Raw genomic sequence first — 17,031 nt, 5'->3', positions numbered from 1 at the left:
GTGGCCATCGGGGATCCCTGGGGTCGGTGTGAGGGTGATGTCGGGGCGTCTGGGCGTCTCCCGTGACTCCTGGGAGCGGGCTGGCGGGCGGCAGGCGAGGCAGGGGCCGGCCGAGGCGCGCTGCATGCGCCCCGCCTGGCGTCAGGGGCCGTGCAGGCTCTTGAGGCGCCAGAGTGCGGGTGTGAGCGTCTACGGCCATACCACCCTGAACGCGCCCGATCTCGTCTGATCTCGGAAGCTAAGCAGGGTCGGGCCTGGTTAGTACTTGGATGGGAGACCGCCTGGGAATACCGGGTGCTGTAGGCTTTTTGCCTACTTCCGCAGGCTTTTTGCCTACTGCATGCACGCGCACCCAGCACCCACCCTCCCTCCTCGCCCAAGGGACAAGGACCAAGATGCAAGGGGGCCAAGGCCTCCAGGCCGCCCCTCGCTCGGTGGGTAGGTCCGCCGGCCGGGGCGGTGCTCGCTCGGTGGACGGGTGGGTGGCTGCGTGCGTCCGTGGGCCGTGTCCCTTGCTCCGCGGTCCTCCGAGCCAGCCGCTGAAGGTGTCCGCCCTTTGCTGTCCGGCTCCGGGCTCGGCTCACACGGCTCCCTGGCCTCCTCCTCCTCCTCCTCCTCCTCCTCCTCCTCCTCCTCCTCCTCCTCCTCTTCGTCTACCTCTTCAGTGCTTCAGCCGGCACAAACTCTCAGAAGGGGGCCAACAGCTCTCTGGAAATGCACTCAACCTCGCACATTGCAGGTCCATAACCCTCTTATCCCCCGACCACAGTGCACGTCGGGGCCTTGCCCAACACACTCGAGGCCTTGGCCAGACTCGGAGGAGCCCCAGGCCTCCCGTTCACAGGACAGGTGCCCCTCCAATGGCACTGGGGAGAAAACAGGCACACCGCGGGAGCAGACCCAGTCCGGTCCGCCCCTCTAGGACCCGGAGACCTAGGCCGGGTGACAAACCCGTGGCGCTACCAGACTTCACTGAGAGAGAACGAGGGGAGAGACAGGGAGGGTAGGACGGAGGGAAGTGAGAGGGAGAGCCACAGAGAGAGAGAGGGCGAAAGGGGGGGGGAGAACGAGAGGGAGAGGGAGAGGGAGAGGGAGGGTGGGGCGGGGACACGGACGGACGGACGGACAGGCAGACAGACAGACAGACAGACTGTGTCGGTAAGAGAGGGCCGGGGAGCCTGGGAATAAGCCAGGCAGTACCCTGAACAACAGCTGGGAGACATTTGTGGAGATGCTTGCCACAGCAGCTGGCATCCTGGGATCCACGGGCCCCAAAGCAAGGCCCTGGCCACTTCCAAGAGCAGCCCAGGCAGCCCGGTATGGCGCCAGGCCAGGAACCGAGCGCTGCCTGGGGCATGTCCTTCCACGCTAGACGCCCCGCGTGGGACTTTGAATGACATGTGCCCCGTGGACTGACTGGTGTGTCCTGAAGGCCTGGTCCCCAGCTGGCGGCAACTGGGGAGGCGGAGCCTTGCTGCAGGAGATGTGTGGCTGGCGCCCTGGCGGGCTTTGGGAATCTCACAGGCCGGCCGCCCCCTTGCCAGAGCTGAGCTCATTCCCTCTCTCTCTGTCTGGCTGTTTTCTGGCCGCTGCCCTGGCAAGAAGGGACGCCCAGCCTCCGCTCTGCCACCCTTTGCCTTTCCCTGCCTGCCTGCCTGCCTGCCTGCCCCATCAGCGATGAACCTCCCCCCGGAGACCGTTAGTCACCCAGGATCAAGCCTTTCCCTTTCCTGCCATCTGCTGCTTCGGGCCGGGTGTTGGGTCCCGGCACCGAGCAGGAGAGAGAGCGAGAGTGAGACAGACAGACAGAAGGGCAGGGCGAGTGAGCGGCAGGCCGACCGACCGAGAGGCAGAGAGAGAGAGAGAAAGGGAGAAAGAGACCAGAAAGCTACTACGTCAGGGGCCAATCACAGTCAAGACACGGGTTTTGTGGGCGGGGCTTGAGGCTGGGGAGAGACTGGAGGCCAGGGCTCTGGGCGGGTGGCCGGTGGCGGGGCCTGTGGCCATCGGGGATCCCTGGGGTCGGTGTGAGGGTGATGTCGGGGCGTCTGGGCGTCTCCCGTGACTCCTGGGAGCGGGCTGGCGGGCGGCAGGCGAGGCAGGGGCCGGCCGAGGCGCGCTGCATGCGCCCCGCCTGGCGTCAGGGGCCGTGCAGGCTCTTGAGGCGCCAGAGTGCGGGTGTGAGCGTCTACGGCCATACCACCCTGAACGCGCCCGATCTCGTCTGATCTCGGAAGCTAAGCAGGGTCGGGCCTGGTTAGTACTTGGATGGGAGACCGCCTGGGAATACCGGGTGCTGTAGGCTTTTTGCCTACTTCCGCAGGCTTTTTGCCTACTGCATGCACGCGCACCCAGCACCCACCCTCCCTCCTCGCCCAAGGGACAAGGACCAAGATGCAAGGGGGCCAAGGCCTCCAGGCCGCCCCTCGCTCGGTGGGTAGGTCCGCCGGCCGGGGCGGTGCTCGCTCGGTGGACGGGTGGGTGGCTGCGTGCGTCCGTGGGCCGTGTCCCTTGCTCCGCGGTCCTCCGAGCCAGCCGCTGAAGGTGTCCGCCCTTTGCTGTCCGGCTCCGGGCTCGGCTCACACGGCTCCCTGGCCTCCTCCTCCTCCTCCTCCTCCTCCTCCTCCTCCTCCTCCTCCTCCTCCTCCTCCTCCTCTTCGTCTACCTCTTCAGTGCTTCAGCCGGCACAAACTCTCAGAAGGGGGCCAACAGCTCTCTGGAAATGCACTCAACCTCGCACATTGCAGGTCCATAACCCTCTTATCCCCCGACCACAGTGCACGTCGGGGCCTTGCCCAACACACTCGAGGCCTTGGCCAGACTCGGAGGAGCCCCAGGCCTCCCGTTCACAGGACAGGTGCCCCTCCAATGGCACTGGGGAGAAAACAGGCACACCGCGGGAGCAGACCCAGTCCGGTCCGCCCCTCTAGGACCCGGAGACCTAGGCCGGGTGACAAACCCGTGGCGCTACCAGACTTCACTGAGAGAGAACGAGGGGAGAGACAGGGAGGGTAGGACGGAGGGAAGTGAGAGGGAGAGCCACAGAGAGAGAGAGGGCGAAAGGGGGGGGGAGAACGAGAGGGAGAGGGAGAGGGAGAGGGAGGGTGGGGCGGGGACACGGACGGACGGACGGACAGGCAGACAGACAGACAGACAGACTGTGTCGGTAAGAGAGGGCCGGGGAGCCTGGGAATAAGCCAGGCAGTACCCTGAACAACAGCTGGGAGACATTTGTGGAGATGCTTGCCACAGCAGCTGGCATCCTGGGATCCACGGGCCCCAAAGCAAGGCCCTGGCCACTTCCAAGAGCAGCCCAGGCAGCCCGGTATGGCGCCAGGCCAGGAACCGAGCGCTGCCTGGGGCATGTCCTTCCACGCTAGACGCCCCGCGTGGGACTTTGAATGACATGTGCCCCGTGGACTGACTGGTGTGTCCTGAAGGCCTGGTCCCCAGCTGGCGGCAACTGGGGAGGCGGAGCCTTGCTGCAGGAGATGTGTGGCTGGCGCCCTGTGCGGCTTTGGGAATCTCACCAGGCCGCGCCGCTCCCTTGCCAGGAGCTGAGCTCATTCCCTCTCTCTCTGTCTGGCTGTTTTCTGGCCTGCTGCCCTGGCAAGAAGGGACGCCCAGCCTCCGCTCTGCACCCTTTGCTTTCCCATGCCTGCCTGCCTGCCTGCCTGCCCCATCAGCGATGAACCTCCCCCCGGAGATCCGTTAGTCACCCAGGATCAAGCCTTTTCCTTTCCTGCCATCTGCTGCTTCGGGCCCGGGTGTTGGGGTCCCGGCACCGAGCAGGAGAGAGAGCGAGAGTGAGACAGGACAGACAGAAGGGCAGGGCGAGTGAGCGGCAGGCCGACCGACCGAGAGGCAGAGAGAGAGAGAGAAAGGGGAGAAAGAGACCAGAAAGCTACTACTCAGGGGGCCAATCACAGTCAAGACACGGGTGTTTGTGTGGGCGGGGCTTGAGGCTGGGGAGAGACTGGAGGCCAGGGCTCTGGGCGGGTGCCCGGGTGGCGGGGCCTGTGGCCATCGGGATCCCTGGGGTCGGTGTGAGGGTGATGTCGGGGGCGTCTGGGCGTCTCCCGTGACTTCCTGGGAGCGGGCTGGCGGGCGGCAGGCGAGGCAGGGGCCGGCCGTGGCGCGCATGCATGGCGCCCCGCCTGGCGTCAGGGGCCGTGCAGGCTCATTGAGGCGCCAGAGTGCGGGTGTGAGCGTCTACGGCCATACCCACCCCTGAACGCGCCCGATCTCGTCTGATCTCGAAGCTAAGCAGGGTCGGGCCTGGTTAGTACTTGGATGGGGAGAACCGCCTGGGAATACCGGGGTGCTGTAGGCTTTTTGCCTACTTCCGCAGGCTTTTTTGCCTACTGCATGCAACGCGCACCCAGCACCCACCCTCCCATCCTCGCCCAAGGGGACAAGGGACCAAGATGCAAGGGGGCCAAGGCCTCCAGGGCCGCCCCTCGCTTCGGTGGGTAGGTCCGCCGGCCGGGCGGTGCTCGCTCGGTGGACGGGTGGGGTGGCTGCGTGCGTCCGTGGGCCGTGTCCCTTGCTCCCGCGGGTCCTCCGAGCCAGCCGCTTGAAAGGTGTCCGCCCTTTGCTGTCCGGCTCCGGCTCGGCTCACAGACGGCTCCCTGTGGCCTCCTCCTCTCTCCCCTCCTCCTCCTCCTCCTCCTCTCCTCCTCCTCCTCCTCCTCTTCGGTCTACCTCTCTCAGTGCTTCAGGCCGCACAAACTCTCAGAAGGGGGCCAACAGCTCTCGTGGAAATGCACTCACCTCGCACATTGCAGGGTCCATAACCCGTCTTATCCCCCGACCACAGTGCACGTCGGGGGCCTTGCCCAACACACTCGAGGGCCTTGGCCAGACTCGGAGGAGCCCCAGGCCTCCCGTTCACTAGGACAGGTGCCCCCTCCAATGGCACGTGGGGGAGAAAAACAGGCACACCCTGCGGGAGCAGACCAGTCCGGGTCCGCCCCTCTAGGACCCGGAGACTCTAGGCCGGGTGTACAAACCCGTGGCGCTACCAGACTTCACTGAGAGAGAACGAGGGGAGAGACAGGGAGGGTAGGACGGAGGGAAGTGAGAGGGAGAGCCACAGAGAGAGAGAGGGCGAAAGGGGGGGGGAGAACGAGAGGGAGAGGGAGAGGGAGAGGGAGGGTGGGGCGGGGACACGGACGGACGGACGGACAGGCAGACAGACAGACAGACAGACTGTGTCGGTAAGAGAGGGCCGGGGAGCCTGGGAATAAGCCAGGCAGTACCCTGAACAACAGCTGGGAGACATTTGTGGAGATGCTTGCCACAGCAGCTGGCATCCTGGGATCCACGGGCCCCAAAGCAAGGCCCTGGCCACTTCCAAGAGCAGCCCAGGCAGCCCGGTATGGCGCCAGGCCAGGAACCGAGCGCTGCCTGGGGCATGTCCTTCCACGCTAGACGCCCCGCGTGGGACTTTGAATGACATGTGCCCCGTGGACTGACTGGTGTGTCCTGAAGGCCTGGTCCCCAGCTGGCGGCAACTGGGGAGGCGGAGCCTTGCTGCAGGAGATGTGTGGCTGGCGCCCTGGCGGGCTTTGGGAATCTCACAGGCCGGCCGCCCCCTTGCCAGAGCTGAGCTCATTCCCTCTCTCTCTGTCTGGCTGTTTTCTGGCCGCTGCCCTGGCAAGAAGGGACGCCCAGCCTCCGCTCTGCCACCCTTTGCCTTTCCCTGCCTGCCTGCCTGCCTGCCTGCCCCATCAGCGATGAACCTCCCCCCGGAGACCGTTAGTCACCCAGGATCAAGCCTTTCCCTTTCCTGCCATCTGCTGCTTCGGGCCGGGTGTTGGGTCCCGGCACCGAGCAGGAGAGAGAGCGAGAGTGAGACAGACAGACAGAAGGGCAGGGCGAGTGAGCGGCAGGCCGACCGACCGAGAGGCAGAGAGAGAGAGAGAAAGGGAGAAAGAGACCAGAAAGCTACTACGTCAGGGGCCAATCACAGTCAAGACACGGGTTTTGTGGGCGGGGCTTGAGGCTGGGGAGAGACTGGAGGCCAGGGCTCTGGGCGGGTGGCCGGTGGCGGGGCCTGTGGCCATCGGGGATCCCTGGGGTCGGTGTGAGGGTGATGTCGGGGCGTCTGGGCGTCTCCCGTGACTCCTGGGAGCGGGCTGGCGGGCGGCAGGCGAGGCAGGGGCCGGCCGAGGCGCGCTGCATGCGCCCCGCCTGGCGTCAGGGGCCGTGCAGGCTCTTGAGGCGCCAGAGTGCGGGTGTGAGCGTCTACGGCCATACCACCCTGAACGCGCCCGATCTCGTCTGATCTCGGAAGCTAAGCAGGGTCGGGCCTGGTTAGTACTTGGATGGGAGACCGCCTGGGAATACCGGGTGCTGTAGGCTTTTTGCCTACTTCCGCAGGCTTTTTGCCTACTGCATGCACGCGCACCCAGCACCCACCCTCCCTCCTCGCCCAAGGGACAAGGACCAAGATGCAAGGGGGCCAAGGCCTCCAGGCCGCCCCTCGCTCGGTGGGTAGGTCCGCCGGCCGGGGCGGTGCTCGCTCGGTGGACGGGTGGGTGGCTGCGTGCGTCCGTGGGCCGTGTCCCTTGCTCCGCGGTCCTCCGAGCCAGCCGCTGAAGGTGTCCGCCCTTTGCTGTCCGGCTCCGGGCTCGGCTCACACGGCTCCCTGGCCTCCTCCTCCTCCTCCTCCTCCTCCTCCTCCTCCTCCTCCTCCTCCTCCTCCTCCTCTTCGTCTACCTCTTCAGTGCTTCAGCCGGCACAAACTCTCAGAAGGGGGCCAACAGCTCTCTGGAAATGCACTCAACCTCGCACATTGCAGGTCCATAACCCTCTTATCCCCCGACCACAGTGCACGTCGGGGCCTTGCCCAACACACTCGAGGCCTTGGCCAGACTCGGAGGAGCCCCAGGCCTCCCGTTCACAGGACAGGTGCCCCTCCAATGGCACTGGGGAGAAAACAGGCACACCGCGGGAGCAGACCCAGTCCGGTCCGCCCCTCTAGGACCCGGAGACCTAGGCCGGGTGACAAACCCGTGGCGCTACCAGACTTCACTGAGAGAGAACGAGGGGAGAGACAGGGAGGGTAGGACGGAGGGAAGTGAGAGGGAGAGCCACAGAGAGAGAGAGGGCGAAAGGGGGGGGGAGAACGAGAGGGAGAGGGAGAGGGAGAGGGAGGGTGGGGCGGGGACACGGACGGACGGACGGACAGGCAGACAGACAGACAGACAGACTGTGTCGGTAAGAGAGGGCCGGGGAGCCTGGGAATAAGCCAGGCAGTACCCTGAACAACAGCTGGGAGACATTTGTGGAGATGCTTGCCACAGCAGCTGGCATCCTGGGATCCACGGGCCCCAAAGCAAGGCCCTGGCCACTTCCAAGAGCAGCCCAGGCAGCCCGGTATGGCGCCAGGCCAGGAACCGAGCGCTGCCTGGGGCATGTCCTTCCACGCTAGACGCCCCGCGTGGGACTTTGAATGACATGTGCCCCGTGGACTGACTGGTGTGTCCTGAAGGCCTGGTCCCCAGCTGGCGGCAACTGGGGAGGCGGAGCCTTGCTGCAGGAGATGTGTGGCTGGCGCCCTGGCGGGCTTTGGGAATCTCACAGGCCGGCCGCCCCCTTGCCAGAGCTGAGCTCATTCCCTCTCTCTCTGTCTGGCTGTTTTCTGGCCGCTGCCCTGGCAAGAAGGGACGCCCAGCCTCCGCTCTGCCACCCTTTGCCTTTCCCTGCCTGCCTGCCTGCCTGCCTGCCCCATCAGCGATGAACCTCCCCCCGGAGACCGTTAGTCACCCAGGATCAAGCCTTTCCCTTTCCTGCCATCTGCTGCTTCGGGCCGGGTGTTGGGTCCCGGCACCGAGCAGGAGAGAGAGCGAGAGTGAGACAGACAGACAGAAGGGCAGGGCGAGTGAGCGGCAGGCCGACCGACCGAGAGGCAGAGAGAGAGAGAGAAAGGGAGAAAGAGACCAGAAAGCTACTACGTCAGGGGCCAATCACAGTCAAGACACGGGTTTTGTGGGCGGGGCTTGAGGCTGGGGAGAGACTGGAGGCCAGGGCTCTGGGCGGGTGGCCGGTGGCGGGGCCTGTGGCCATCGGGGATCCCTGGGGTCGGTGTGAGGGTGATGTCGGGGCGTCTGGGCGTCTCCCGTGACTCCTGGGAGCGGGCTGGCGGGCGGCAGGCGAGGCAGGGGCCGGCCGAGGCGCGCTGCATGCGCCCCGCCTGGCGTCAGGGGCCGTGCAGGCTCTTGAGGCGCCAGAGTGCGGGTGTGAGCGTCTACGGCCATACCACCCTGAACGCGCCCGATCTCGTCTGATCTCGGAAGCTAAGCAGGGTCGGGCCTGGTTAGTACTTGGATGGGAGACCGCCTGGGAATACCGGGTGCTGTAGGCTTTTTGCCTACTTCCGCAGGCTTTTTGCCTACTGCATGCACGCGCACCCAGCACCCACCCTCCCTCCTCGCCCAAGGGACAAGGACCAAGATGCAAGGGGGCCAAGGCCTCCAGGCCGCCCCTCGCTCGGTGGGTAGGTCCGCCGGCCGGGGCGGTGCTCGCTCGGTGGACGGGTGGGTGGCTGCGTGCGTCCGTGGGCCGTGTCCCTTGCTCCGCGGTCCTCCGAGCCAGCCGCTGAAGGTGTCCGCCCTTTGCTGTCCGGCTCCGGGCTCGGCTCACACGGCTCCCTGGCCTCCTCCTCCTCCTCCTCCTCCTCCTCCTCCTCCTCCTCCTCCTCCTCCTCCTCCTCCTCTTCGTCTACCTCTTCAGTGCTTCAGCCGGCACAAACTCTCAGAAGGGGGCCAACAGCTCTCTGGAAATGCACTCAACCTCGCACATTGCAGGTCCATAACCCTCTTATCCCCCGACCACAGTGCACGTCGGGGCCTTGCCCAACACACTCGAGGCCTTGGCCAGACTCGGAGGAGCCCCAGGCCTCCCGTTCACAGGACAGGTGCCCCTCCAATGGCACTGGGGAGAAAACAGGCACACCGCGGGAGCAGACCCAGTCCGGTCCGCCCCTCTAGGACCCGGAGACCTAGGCCGGGTGACAAACCCGTGGCGCTACCAGACTTCACTGAGAGAGAACGAGGGGAGAGACAGGGAGGGTAGGACGGAGGGAAGTGAGAGGGAGAGCCACAGAGAGAGAGAGGGCGAAAGGGGGGGGGAGAACGAGAGGGAGAGGGAGAGGGAGAGGGAGGGTGGGGCGGGGACACGGACGGACGGACGGACAGGCAGACAGACAGACAGACAGACTGTGTCGGTAAGAGAGGGCCGGGGAGCCTGGGAATAAGCCAGGCAGTACCCTGAACAACAGCTGGGAGACATTTGTGGAGATGCTTGCCACAGCAGCTGGCATCCTGGGATCCACGGGCCCCAAAGCAAGGCCCTGGCCACTTCCAAGAGCAGCCCAGGCAGCCCGGTATGGCGCCAGGCCAGGAACCGAGCGCTGCCTGGGGCATGTCCTTCCACGCTAGACGCCCCGCGTGGGACTTTGAATGACATGTGCCCCGTGGACTGACTGGTGTGTCCTGAAGGCCTGGTCCCCAGCTGGCGGCAACTGGGGAGGCGGAGCCTTGCTGCAGGAGATGTGTGGCTGGCGCCCTGGCGGGCTTTGGGAATCTCACAGGCCGGCCGCCCCCTTGCCAGAGCTGAGCTCATTCCCTCTCTCTCTGTCTGGCTGTTTTCTGGCCGCTGCCCTGGCAAGAAGGGACGCCCAGCCTCCGCTCTGCCACCCTTTGCCTTTCCCTGCCTGCCTGCCTGCCTGCCTGCCCCATCAGCGATGAACCTCCCCCCGGAGACCGTTAGTCACCCAGGATCAAGCCTTTCCCTTTCCTGCCATCTGCTGCTTCGGGCCGGGTGTTGGGTCCCGGCACCGAGCAGGAGAGAGAGCGAGAGTGAGACAGACAGACAGAAGGGCAGGGCGAGTGAGCGGCAGGCCGACCGACCGAGAGGCAGAGAGAGAGAGAGAAAGGGAGAAAGAGACCAGAAAGCTACTACGTCAGGGGCCAATCACAGTCAAGACACGGGTTTTGTGGGCGGGGCTTGAGGCTGGGGAGAGACTGGAGGCCAGGGCTCTGGGCGGGTGGCCGGTGGCGGGGCCTGTGGCCATCGGGATCCCTGGGGTCGGTGTGAGGGTGATGTCGGGGCGTCTGGGCGTCTCCCGTGACTCCTGGGAGCGGGCTGGCGGGCGGCAGGCGAGGCAGGGGCCGGCCGAGGCGCGCTGCATGCGCCCCGCCTGGCGTCAGGGGCCGTGCAGGCTCTTGAGGCGCCAGAGTGCGGGTGTGAGCGTCTACGGCCATACCACCCTGAACGCGCCCGATCTCGTCTGATCTCGGAAGCTAAGCAGGGTCGGGCCTGGTTAGTACTTGGATGGGAGACCGCCTGGGAATACCGGGTGCTGTAGGCTTTTTGCCTACTTCCGCAGGCTTTTTGCCTACTGCATGCACGCGCACCCAGCACCCACCCTCCCTCCTCGCCCAAGGGACAAGGACCAAGATGCAAGGGGGCCAAGGCCTCCAGGCCGCCCCTCGCTCGGTGGGTAGGTCCGCCGGCCGGGGCGGTGCTCGCTCGGTGGACGGGTGGGTGGCTGCGTGCGTCCGTGGGCCGTGTCCCTTGCTCCGCGGTCCTCCGAGCCAGCCGCTGAAGGTGTCCGCCCTTTGCTGTCCGGCTCCGGCTCGGCTCACACGGCTCCCTGGCCTCCTCCTCCTCCTCCTCCTCCTCCTCCTCCTCCTCCTCCTCCTCCTCCTCCTCCTCCTCTTCGTCTACCTCTTCAGTGCTTCAGCCGGCACAAACTCTCAGAAGGGGGCCAACAGCTCTCTGGAAATGCACTCAACCTCGCACATTGCAGGTCCATAACCCTCTTATCCCCCGACCACAGTGCACGTCGGGGCCTTGCCCAACACACTCGAGGCCTTGGCCAGACTCGGAGGAGCCCCAGGCCTCCCGTTCACAGGACAGGTGCCCCTCCAATGGCACTGGGGAGAAAACAGGCACACCGCGGGAGCAGACCCAGTCCGGTCCGCCCCTCTAGGACCCGGAGACCTAGGCCGGGTGACAAACCCGTGGCGCTACCAGACTTCACTGAGAGAGAACGAGGGGAGAGACAGGGAGGGTAGGACGGAGGGAAGTGAGAGGGAGAGCCACAGAGAGAGAGAGGGCGAAAGGGGGGGGGAGAACGAGAGGGAGAGGGAGAGGAGAGGGAGGGTGGGGCGGGGACACGGACGGACGGACGGACAGGCAGACAGACAGACAGACAGACTGTGTCGGTAAGAGAGGGCCGGGGAGCCTGGGAATAAGCCAGGCAGTACCCTGAACAACAGCTGGGAGACATTTGTGGAGATGCTTGCCACAGCAGCTGCATCCTGGGATCCACGGGCCCCAAAGCAAGGCCCTGGCCACTTCCAAGAGCAGCCCAGGCAGCCCGGTATGGCGCCAGGCCAGGAACCGAGCGCTGCCTGGGGCATGTCCTTCCACGCTAGACGCCCCGCGTGGGACTTTGAATGACATGTGCCCCGTGGACTGACTGGTGTGTCCTGAAGGCCTGGTCCCCAGCTGGCGGCAACTGGGGAGGCGGAGCCTTGCTGCAGGAGATGTGTGGCTGGCGCCCTGGCGGGCTTTGGGAATCTCACAGGCCGGCCGCCCCCTTGCCAGAGCTGAGCTCATTCCCTCTCTCTCTGTCTGGCTGTTTTCTGGCCGCTGCCCTGGCAAGAAGGGACGCCCAGCCTCCGCTCTGCCACCCTTTGCCTTTCCCTGCCTGCCTGCCTGCCTGCCTGCCCCATCAGCGATGAACCTCCCCCCGGAGACCGTTAGTCACCCAGGATCAAGCCTTTCCCTTTCCTGCCATCTGCTGCTTCGGGCCGGGTGTTGGGTCCCGGCACCGAGCAGGAGAGAGAGCGAGAGTGAGACAGACAGACAGAAGGGCAGGGCGAGTGAGCGGCAGGCCGACCGACCGAGAGGCAGAGAGAGAGAGAGAAAGGGAGAAAGAGACCAGAAAGCTACTACGTCAGGGGCCAATCACAGTCAAGACACGGGTTTTGTGGGCGGGGCTTGAGGCTGGGGAGAGACTGGAGGCCAGGGCTCTGGGCGGGTGGCCGGTGGCGGGGCCTGTGGCCATCGGGGATCCCTGGGGTCGGTGTGAGGGTGATGTCGGGGCGTCTGGGCGTCTCCCGTGACTCCTGGGAGCGGGCTGGCGGGCGGCAGGCGAGGCAGGGGCCGGCCGAGGCGCGCTGCATGCGCCCCGCCTGGCGTCAGGGGCCGTGCAGGCTCTTGAGGCGCCAGAGTGCGGGTGTGAGCGTCTACGGCCATACCACCCTGAACGCGCCCGATCTCGTCTGATCTCGGAAGCTAAGCAGGGTCGGGCCTGGTTAGTACTTGGATGGGAGACCGCCTGGGAATACCGGGTGCTGTAGGCTTTTTTGCCTACTTCCGCAGGCTTTTTGCCTACTGCATGCACGCGCACCCAGCACCCACCCTCCCTCCTCGCCCAAGGGACAAGGACCAAGATGCAAGGGGGCCAAGGCCTCCAGGCCGCCCCCTCGCTCGGTGGGTAGGTCCGCCGGCCGGGGCGGTGCTCGCTCGGTGGACGGGTGGGTGGCTGCGTGCGTCCGTGGGCCGTGTCCCTTGCTCCGCGGTCCTCCGAGCCAGCCGCTGAAGGTGTCCGCCCTTTGCTGTCCGGCTCCGGGCTCGGCTCACACGGCTCCCTGGCCTCCTCCTCCTCCTCCTCCTCCTCCTCCTCCTCCTCCTCCTCCTCCTCCTCCTCTTCGTCTACCTCTTCAGTGCTTCAGCCGGCACAAACTCTCAGAAGGGGGCCAACAGCTCTCTGGAAATGCACTCAACCTCGCACATTGCAGGTCCATAACCCTCTTATCCCCCGACCACAGTGCACGTCGGGGCCTTGCCCAACACACTCGAGGCCTTGGCCAGACTCGGAGGAGCCCCAGGCCTCCCGTTCACAGGACAGGTGCCCCTCCAATGGCACTGGGGAGAAAACAGGCACACCGCGGGAGCAGACCCAGTCCGGTCCGCCCCTCTAGGACCCGGAGACCTAGGCCGGGTGACAAACCCGTGGCGCTACCAGACTTCACTGAGAGAGAACGAGGGGAGAGACAGGGAGGGTAGGACGGAGGGAAGTGAGAGGGAGAGCCACAGAGAGAGAGAGGGCGAAAGGGGGGGGGAGAACGAGAGGGAGAGGGAGAGGGAGAGGTAGGTGGGGCGGGGACACGGACGGACGGACGGACAGGCAGACAGACAGACAGACAGACTGTGTCGGTAAGAGAGGGCCGGGGAGCCTGGGAATAAGCCAGGCAGTACCCTGAACAACAGCTGGGAGACATTTGTGGAGATGCTTGCCACAGCAGCTGGCATCCTGGGATCCACGGGCCCCAAAGCAAGGCCCTGGCCACTTCCAAGAGCAGCCCAGGCAGCCCGGTATGGCGCCAGGCCAGGAACCGAGCGCTGCCTGGGGCATGTCCTTCCACGCTAGACGCCCCGCGTGGGACTTTGAATGACATGTGCCCCGTGGACTGACTGGTGTGTCCTGAAGGCCTGGTCCCCAGCTGGCGGCAACTGGGGAGGCGGAGCCTTGCTGCAGGAGATGTGTGGCTGGCGCCCTGGCGGGCTTTGGGAATCTCACAGGCCGGCCGCCCCCCTTGCCAGAGCTGAGCTCATTCCCTCTCTCTCTGTCTGGCTGTTTTCTGGCCGCTGCCCTGGCAAGAAGGGACGCCCAGCCTCCGCTCTGCCACCCTTTGCCTTTCCCTGCCTGCCTGCCTGCCTGCCTGCCCCATCAGCGATGAACCTCCCCCCGGAGACCGTTAGTCACCCAGGATCAAGCCTTTCCCTTTCCTGCCATCTGCTGCTTCGGGCCGGGTGTTGGGTCCCGGCACCGAGCAGGAGAGAGAGCGAGAGTGAGACAGACAGACAGAAGGGCAGGGCGAGTGAGCGGCAGGCCGACCGACCGAGAGGCAGAGAGAGAGAGAGAAAGGGAGAAAGAGACCAGAAAGCTACTACGTCAGGGGCCAATCACAGTCAAGACACGGGTTTTGTGGGCGGGGCTTGAGGCTGGGAGAGACTGGAGGCCAGGGCTCTGGGCGGGTGGCCGGTGGCGGGGCCTGTGGCCATCGGGGATCCCTGGGTCGGTGTGAGGGTGATGTCGGGGCGTCTGGGCGTCTCCCGTGACTCCTGGGAGCGGGCTGGCGGGCGGCAGGCGAGGCAGGGGCCGGCCGAGGCGCGCTGCATGCGCCCCGCCTGGCGTCAGGGGCCGTGCAGGCTCTTGAGGCGCCAGAGTGCGGGTGTGAGCGTCTACGGCCATACCACCCTGAACGCGCCCGATCTCGTCTGATCTCGGAAGCTAAGCAGGGTCGGGCCTGGTTAGTACTTGGATGGGAGACCGCCTGGGAATACCGGGTGCTGTAGGCTTTTTGCCTACTTCCGCAGGCTTTTTGCCTACTGCATGCACGCGCACCCAGCACCCACCCTCCCCCTCGCCCAAGGGACAAGGACCAAGATGCAAGGGGGCCAAGGCCTCCAGGCCGCCCCTCGCTCGGTGGGTAGGTCCGCCGGCCGGGGCGGTGCTCGCTCGGTGGACGGGTGGGTGGCTGCGTGCGTCCGTGGGCCGTGTCCCTTGCTCCGCGGTCCTCCGAGCCAGCCGCTGAAGGTGTCCGCCCTTTGCTGTCCGGCTCCGGGCTCGGCTCACACGGCTCCCTGGCCTCCTCCTCCTCCTCCTCCTCCTCCTCCTCCTCCTCCTCCTCCTCCTCCTCCTCCTCCTCCTCCTTCGTCTACCTCTTCAGTGCTTCAGCCGGCACAAACTCTCAGAAGGGGGCCAACAGCTCTCTGGAAATGCACTCAACCTCGCACATTGCAGGTCCATAACCCTCTTATCCCCCGACCACAGTGCACGTCGGGCCTTGCCCAACACACTCGAGGCCTTGGCCAGACTCGGAGGAGCCCCAGGCCTCCCGTTCACAGGACAGGTGCCCCTCCAATGGCACTGGGGAGAAAACAGGCACACCGCGGAGCAGACCCAGTCCGGTCCGCCCCTCTAGGACCCGAGACCTAGGCCGGGTGACAAACCCGTGGCGCTACCAGACTTCACTGAGAGAGAACGAGGGGAGAGACAGGGAGGGTAGGACGGAGGGAAGTGAGAGGGAGAGCCACAGAGAGAGAGAGGGCGAAAGGGGGGGGAGAACGAGAGGGAGAGGGAGAGGGAGAGGGAGGGTGGGGCGGGGACACGGCGGACGGACGGACAGGCAGACAGACAGACAGACAGACTGTGTCGGTAAGAGAGGGCCGGGGAGCCTGGGAATAAGCCAGGCAGTACCCTGAACAACAGCTGGGAGACATTTGTGGAGATGCTTGCCACAGCAGCTGGCATCCTGGGATCCACGGGCCCCAAAGCAAGGCCCTGGCCACTTCCAAGAGCAGCCCAGGCAGCCCGGTATGGCGCCAGGCCAGGAACCGAGCGCTGCCTGGGGCATGTCCTTCCACGCTAGACGCCCCGCGTGGGACTTTGAATGACATGTGCCCCGTGGACTGACTGGTGTGTCCTGAAGGCCTGGTCCCCAGCTGGCGGCAACTGGGGAGGCGGAGCCTTGCTGCAGGAGATGTGTGGCTGGCGCCCTGGCGGGCTTTGGGAATCTCACAGGCCGGCCGCCCCCTTGCCAGAGCTGAGCTCATTCCCTCTCTCTCTGTCTGGCTGTTTTCTGGCCGCTGCCTGGCAAGAAGGGACGCCCAGCCTCCGCTCTGCCACCCTTTGCCTTTCCCTGCCTGCCTGCCTGCCTGCCTGCCCCATCAGCGATGAACCTCCCCCCGGAGACCGTTAGTCACCCAGGATCAAGCCTTTCCCTTTCCTGCCATCTGCTGCTTCGGGCCGGGTGTTGGGTCCCGGCACCGAGCAGGAGAGAGAGCGAGAGTGAGACAGACAGACAGAAGGGCAGGGCGAGTGAGCGGCAGGCCGACCGACCGAGAGGCAGAGAGAGAGAGAGAAAGGAGAAAGAGACCAGAAAGCTACTACGTCAGGGCCAATCACAGTCAAGACACGGGTTTTTGTGGGCGGGGCTTGAGGCTGGGGAGAGACTGGAGGCCAGGGCTCTGGGCGGGTGGCCGGTGGCGGGGCCTGTGGCCATCGGGATCCCTGGGGTCGGTGTGAGGGTGATGTCGGGGCGTCTGGGCGTCTCCCGTGACTCCTGGGAGCGGGCTGGCGGGCGGCAGGCGAGGCAGGGGCCGGCCGAGGCGCGCTGCATGCGCCCCGCCTGGCGTCAGGGGCCGTGCAGGCTCTTGAGGCGCCAGAGTGCGGGTGTGAGCGTCTACGGCCATACCCACCCTGAACGCGCCCGATCTCGTCTGATCTCGGAAGCTAAGCAGGGTCGGGCCTGGTTAGTACTTGGATGGGAGACCGCCTGGGAATACCGGGTGCTGTAGGCTTTTTGGCCTACTTCCGCAGGCTTTTTGCCTACTGCATGCACGCGCACCCAGCACCCACCCTCCCACCTCGCCCAAGGGACAAGGACCAAGATGCAAGGGGCCAAGGCCTCCAGGCCGCCCCTCGCTCGGTGGGTAGGTCCGCCGGCCGGGCGCGGTGCTCGCTCGGTGGACGGTGGGTGGCTGCGTGCGTCCGTGGGCCGTGTCCCTTGCTCCGCGGTCCTCCGAGCCAGCCGCTGAAGGTGTCCGCCCTTTGCTGTCCGGCTCCGGCTCGGCTCACACGGCTCCCTGGCCTCCTCCTCCTCCTCCTCCTCCATCCTCCTCCTCCTCCTCCTCCTCCCCACCTCCTCCTCCTCCTCTTCTTCTACCTCTTCAGTGCTTCAGCCGGCACAAACTCTCAGATAGGGGGCCAACAGCTCTCTGGAAATGCACTCAAACCTCGCACATTGCAGGTCCATAACCCTCTATCCCCGACCACAGTGCACGTCGGGCCTTGCCCCACACAACTCGAGGCCTTGGCCCGAACTCGGAGGAGCCCCAGGCCTCCCGTTCACAGGACAGGTGCCCCTCCAATGGCACTGGGGAGAAAACAGGCACACCGCGGGAGCAGACCCAGTCCGGTCCGCCCTCTAGGACCCGGAGACC

At 65.8% G+C, this 17,031-nt stretch overlaps 1 protein-coding gene, 8 non-coding genes and 1 pseudogene across 9 annotated transcripts in view; 9 read left to right on the top strand and 1 right to left on the bottom strand.

Annotated features, from left to right (window-relative positions):
- Positions 1-17,031, bottom strand: part of LOC123460592 (basic proline-rich protein-like) — a 47,146-nt gene that overhangs the window by 26,506 nt on the left and 3,609 nt on the right. The window contains exons 3-5 of the mRNA XM_045148657.1: positions 4,774-4,945; positions 4,393-4,561; positions 3,978-4,157 (exon numbers count right to left, since the gene is read on the bottom strand). Coding sequence (XP_045004592.1) covers positions 3,978-4,157; positions 4,393-4,561; positions 4,774-4,945 — 521 coding nt within the window. The remainder of the gene's footprint in view (positions 1-3,977; positions 4,158-4,392; positions 4,562-4,773; positions 4,946-17,031) is intronic.
- On the top strand, positions 188-306 carry LOC123461221. The gene has a single exon (XR_006637517.1). It is a non-coding gene; the product is annotated as a 5S ribosomal RNA (ribosomal RNA).
- Positions 2,187-2,305, top strand: LOC123461211. The gene has a single exon (XR_006637511.1). It is a non-coding gene; the product is annotated as a 5S ribosomal RNA (ribosomal RNA).
- Positions 4,211-4,333, top strand: LOC123460990 (annotated as a pseudogene).
- Positions 6,248-6,366, top strand: LOC123461200. Its single transcript, XR_006637504.1, has one exon. It is a non-coding gene; the product is annotated as a 5S ribosomal RNA (ribosomal RNA).
- On the top strand, positions 8,253-8,371 carry LOC123461189. Its single transcript, XR_006637497.1, has one exon. It is a non-coding gene; the product is annotated as a 5S ribosomal RNA (ribosomal RNA).
- LOC123461178 lies at positions 10,260-10,378 on the top strand. The gene has a single exon (XR_006637490.1). It is a non-coding gene; the product is annotated as a 5S ribosomal RNA (ribosomal RNA).
- Positions 12,265-12,383, top strand: LOC123461167. The gene has a single exon (XR_006637481.1). It is a non-coding gene; the product is annotated as a 5S ribosomal RNA (ribosomal RNA).
- On the top strand, positions 14,267-14,385 carry LOC123461156. The gene has a single exon (XR_006637473.1). It is a non-coding gene; the product is annotated as a 5S ribosomal RNA (ribosomal RNA).
- LOC123460969 lies at positions 16,270-16,389 on the top strand. Its single transcript, XR_006637314.1, has one exon. It is a non-coding gene; the product is annotated as a 5S ribosomal RNA (ribosomal RNA).

Source organism: Jaculus jaculus, chromosome 5 (genome assembly GCF_020740685.1).
Source record: "Jaculus jaculus isolate mJacJac1 chromosome 5, mJacJac1.mat.Y.cur, whole genome shotgun sequence".
Classification (NCBI taxonomy): domain Eukaryota; kingdom Metazoa; phylum Chordata; class Mammalia; order Rodentia; family Dipodidae; genus Jaculus; species Jaculus jaculus.
This window is presented reverse-complemented; position numbering and strand designations above follow the sequence as displayed.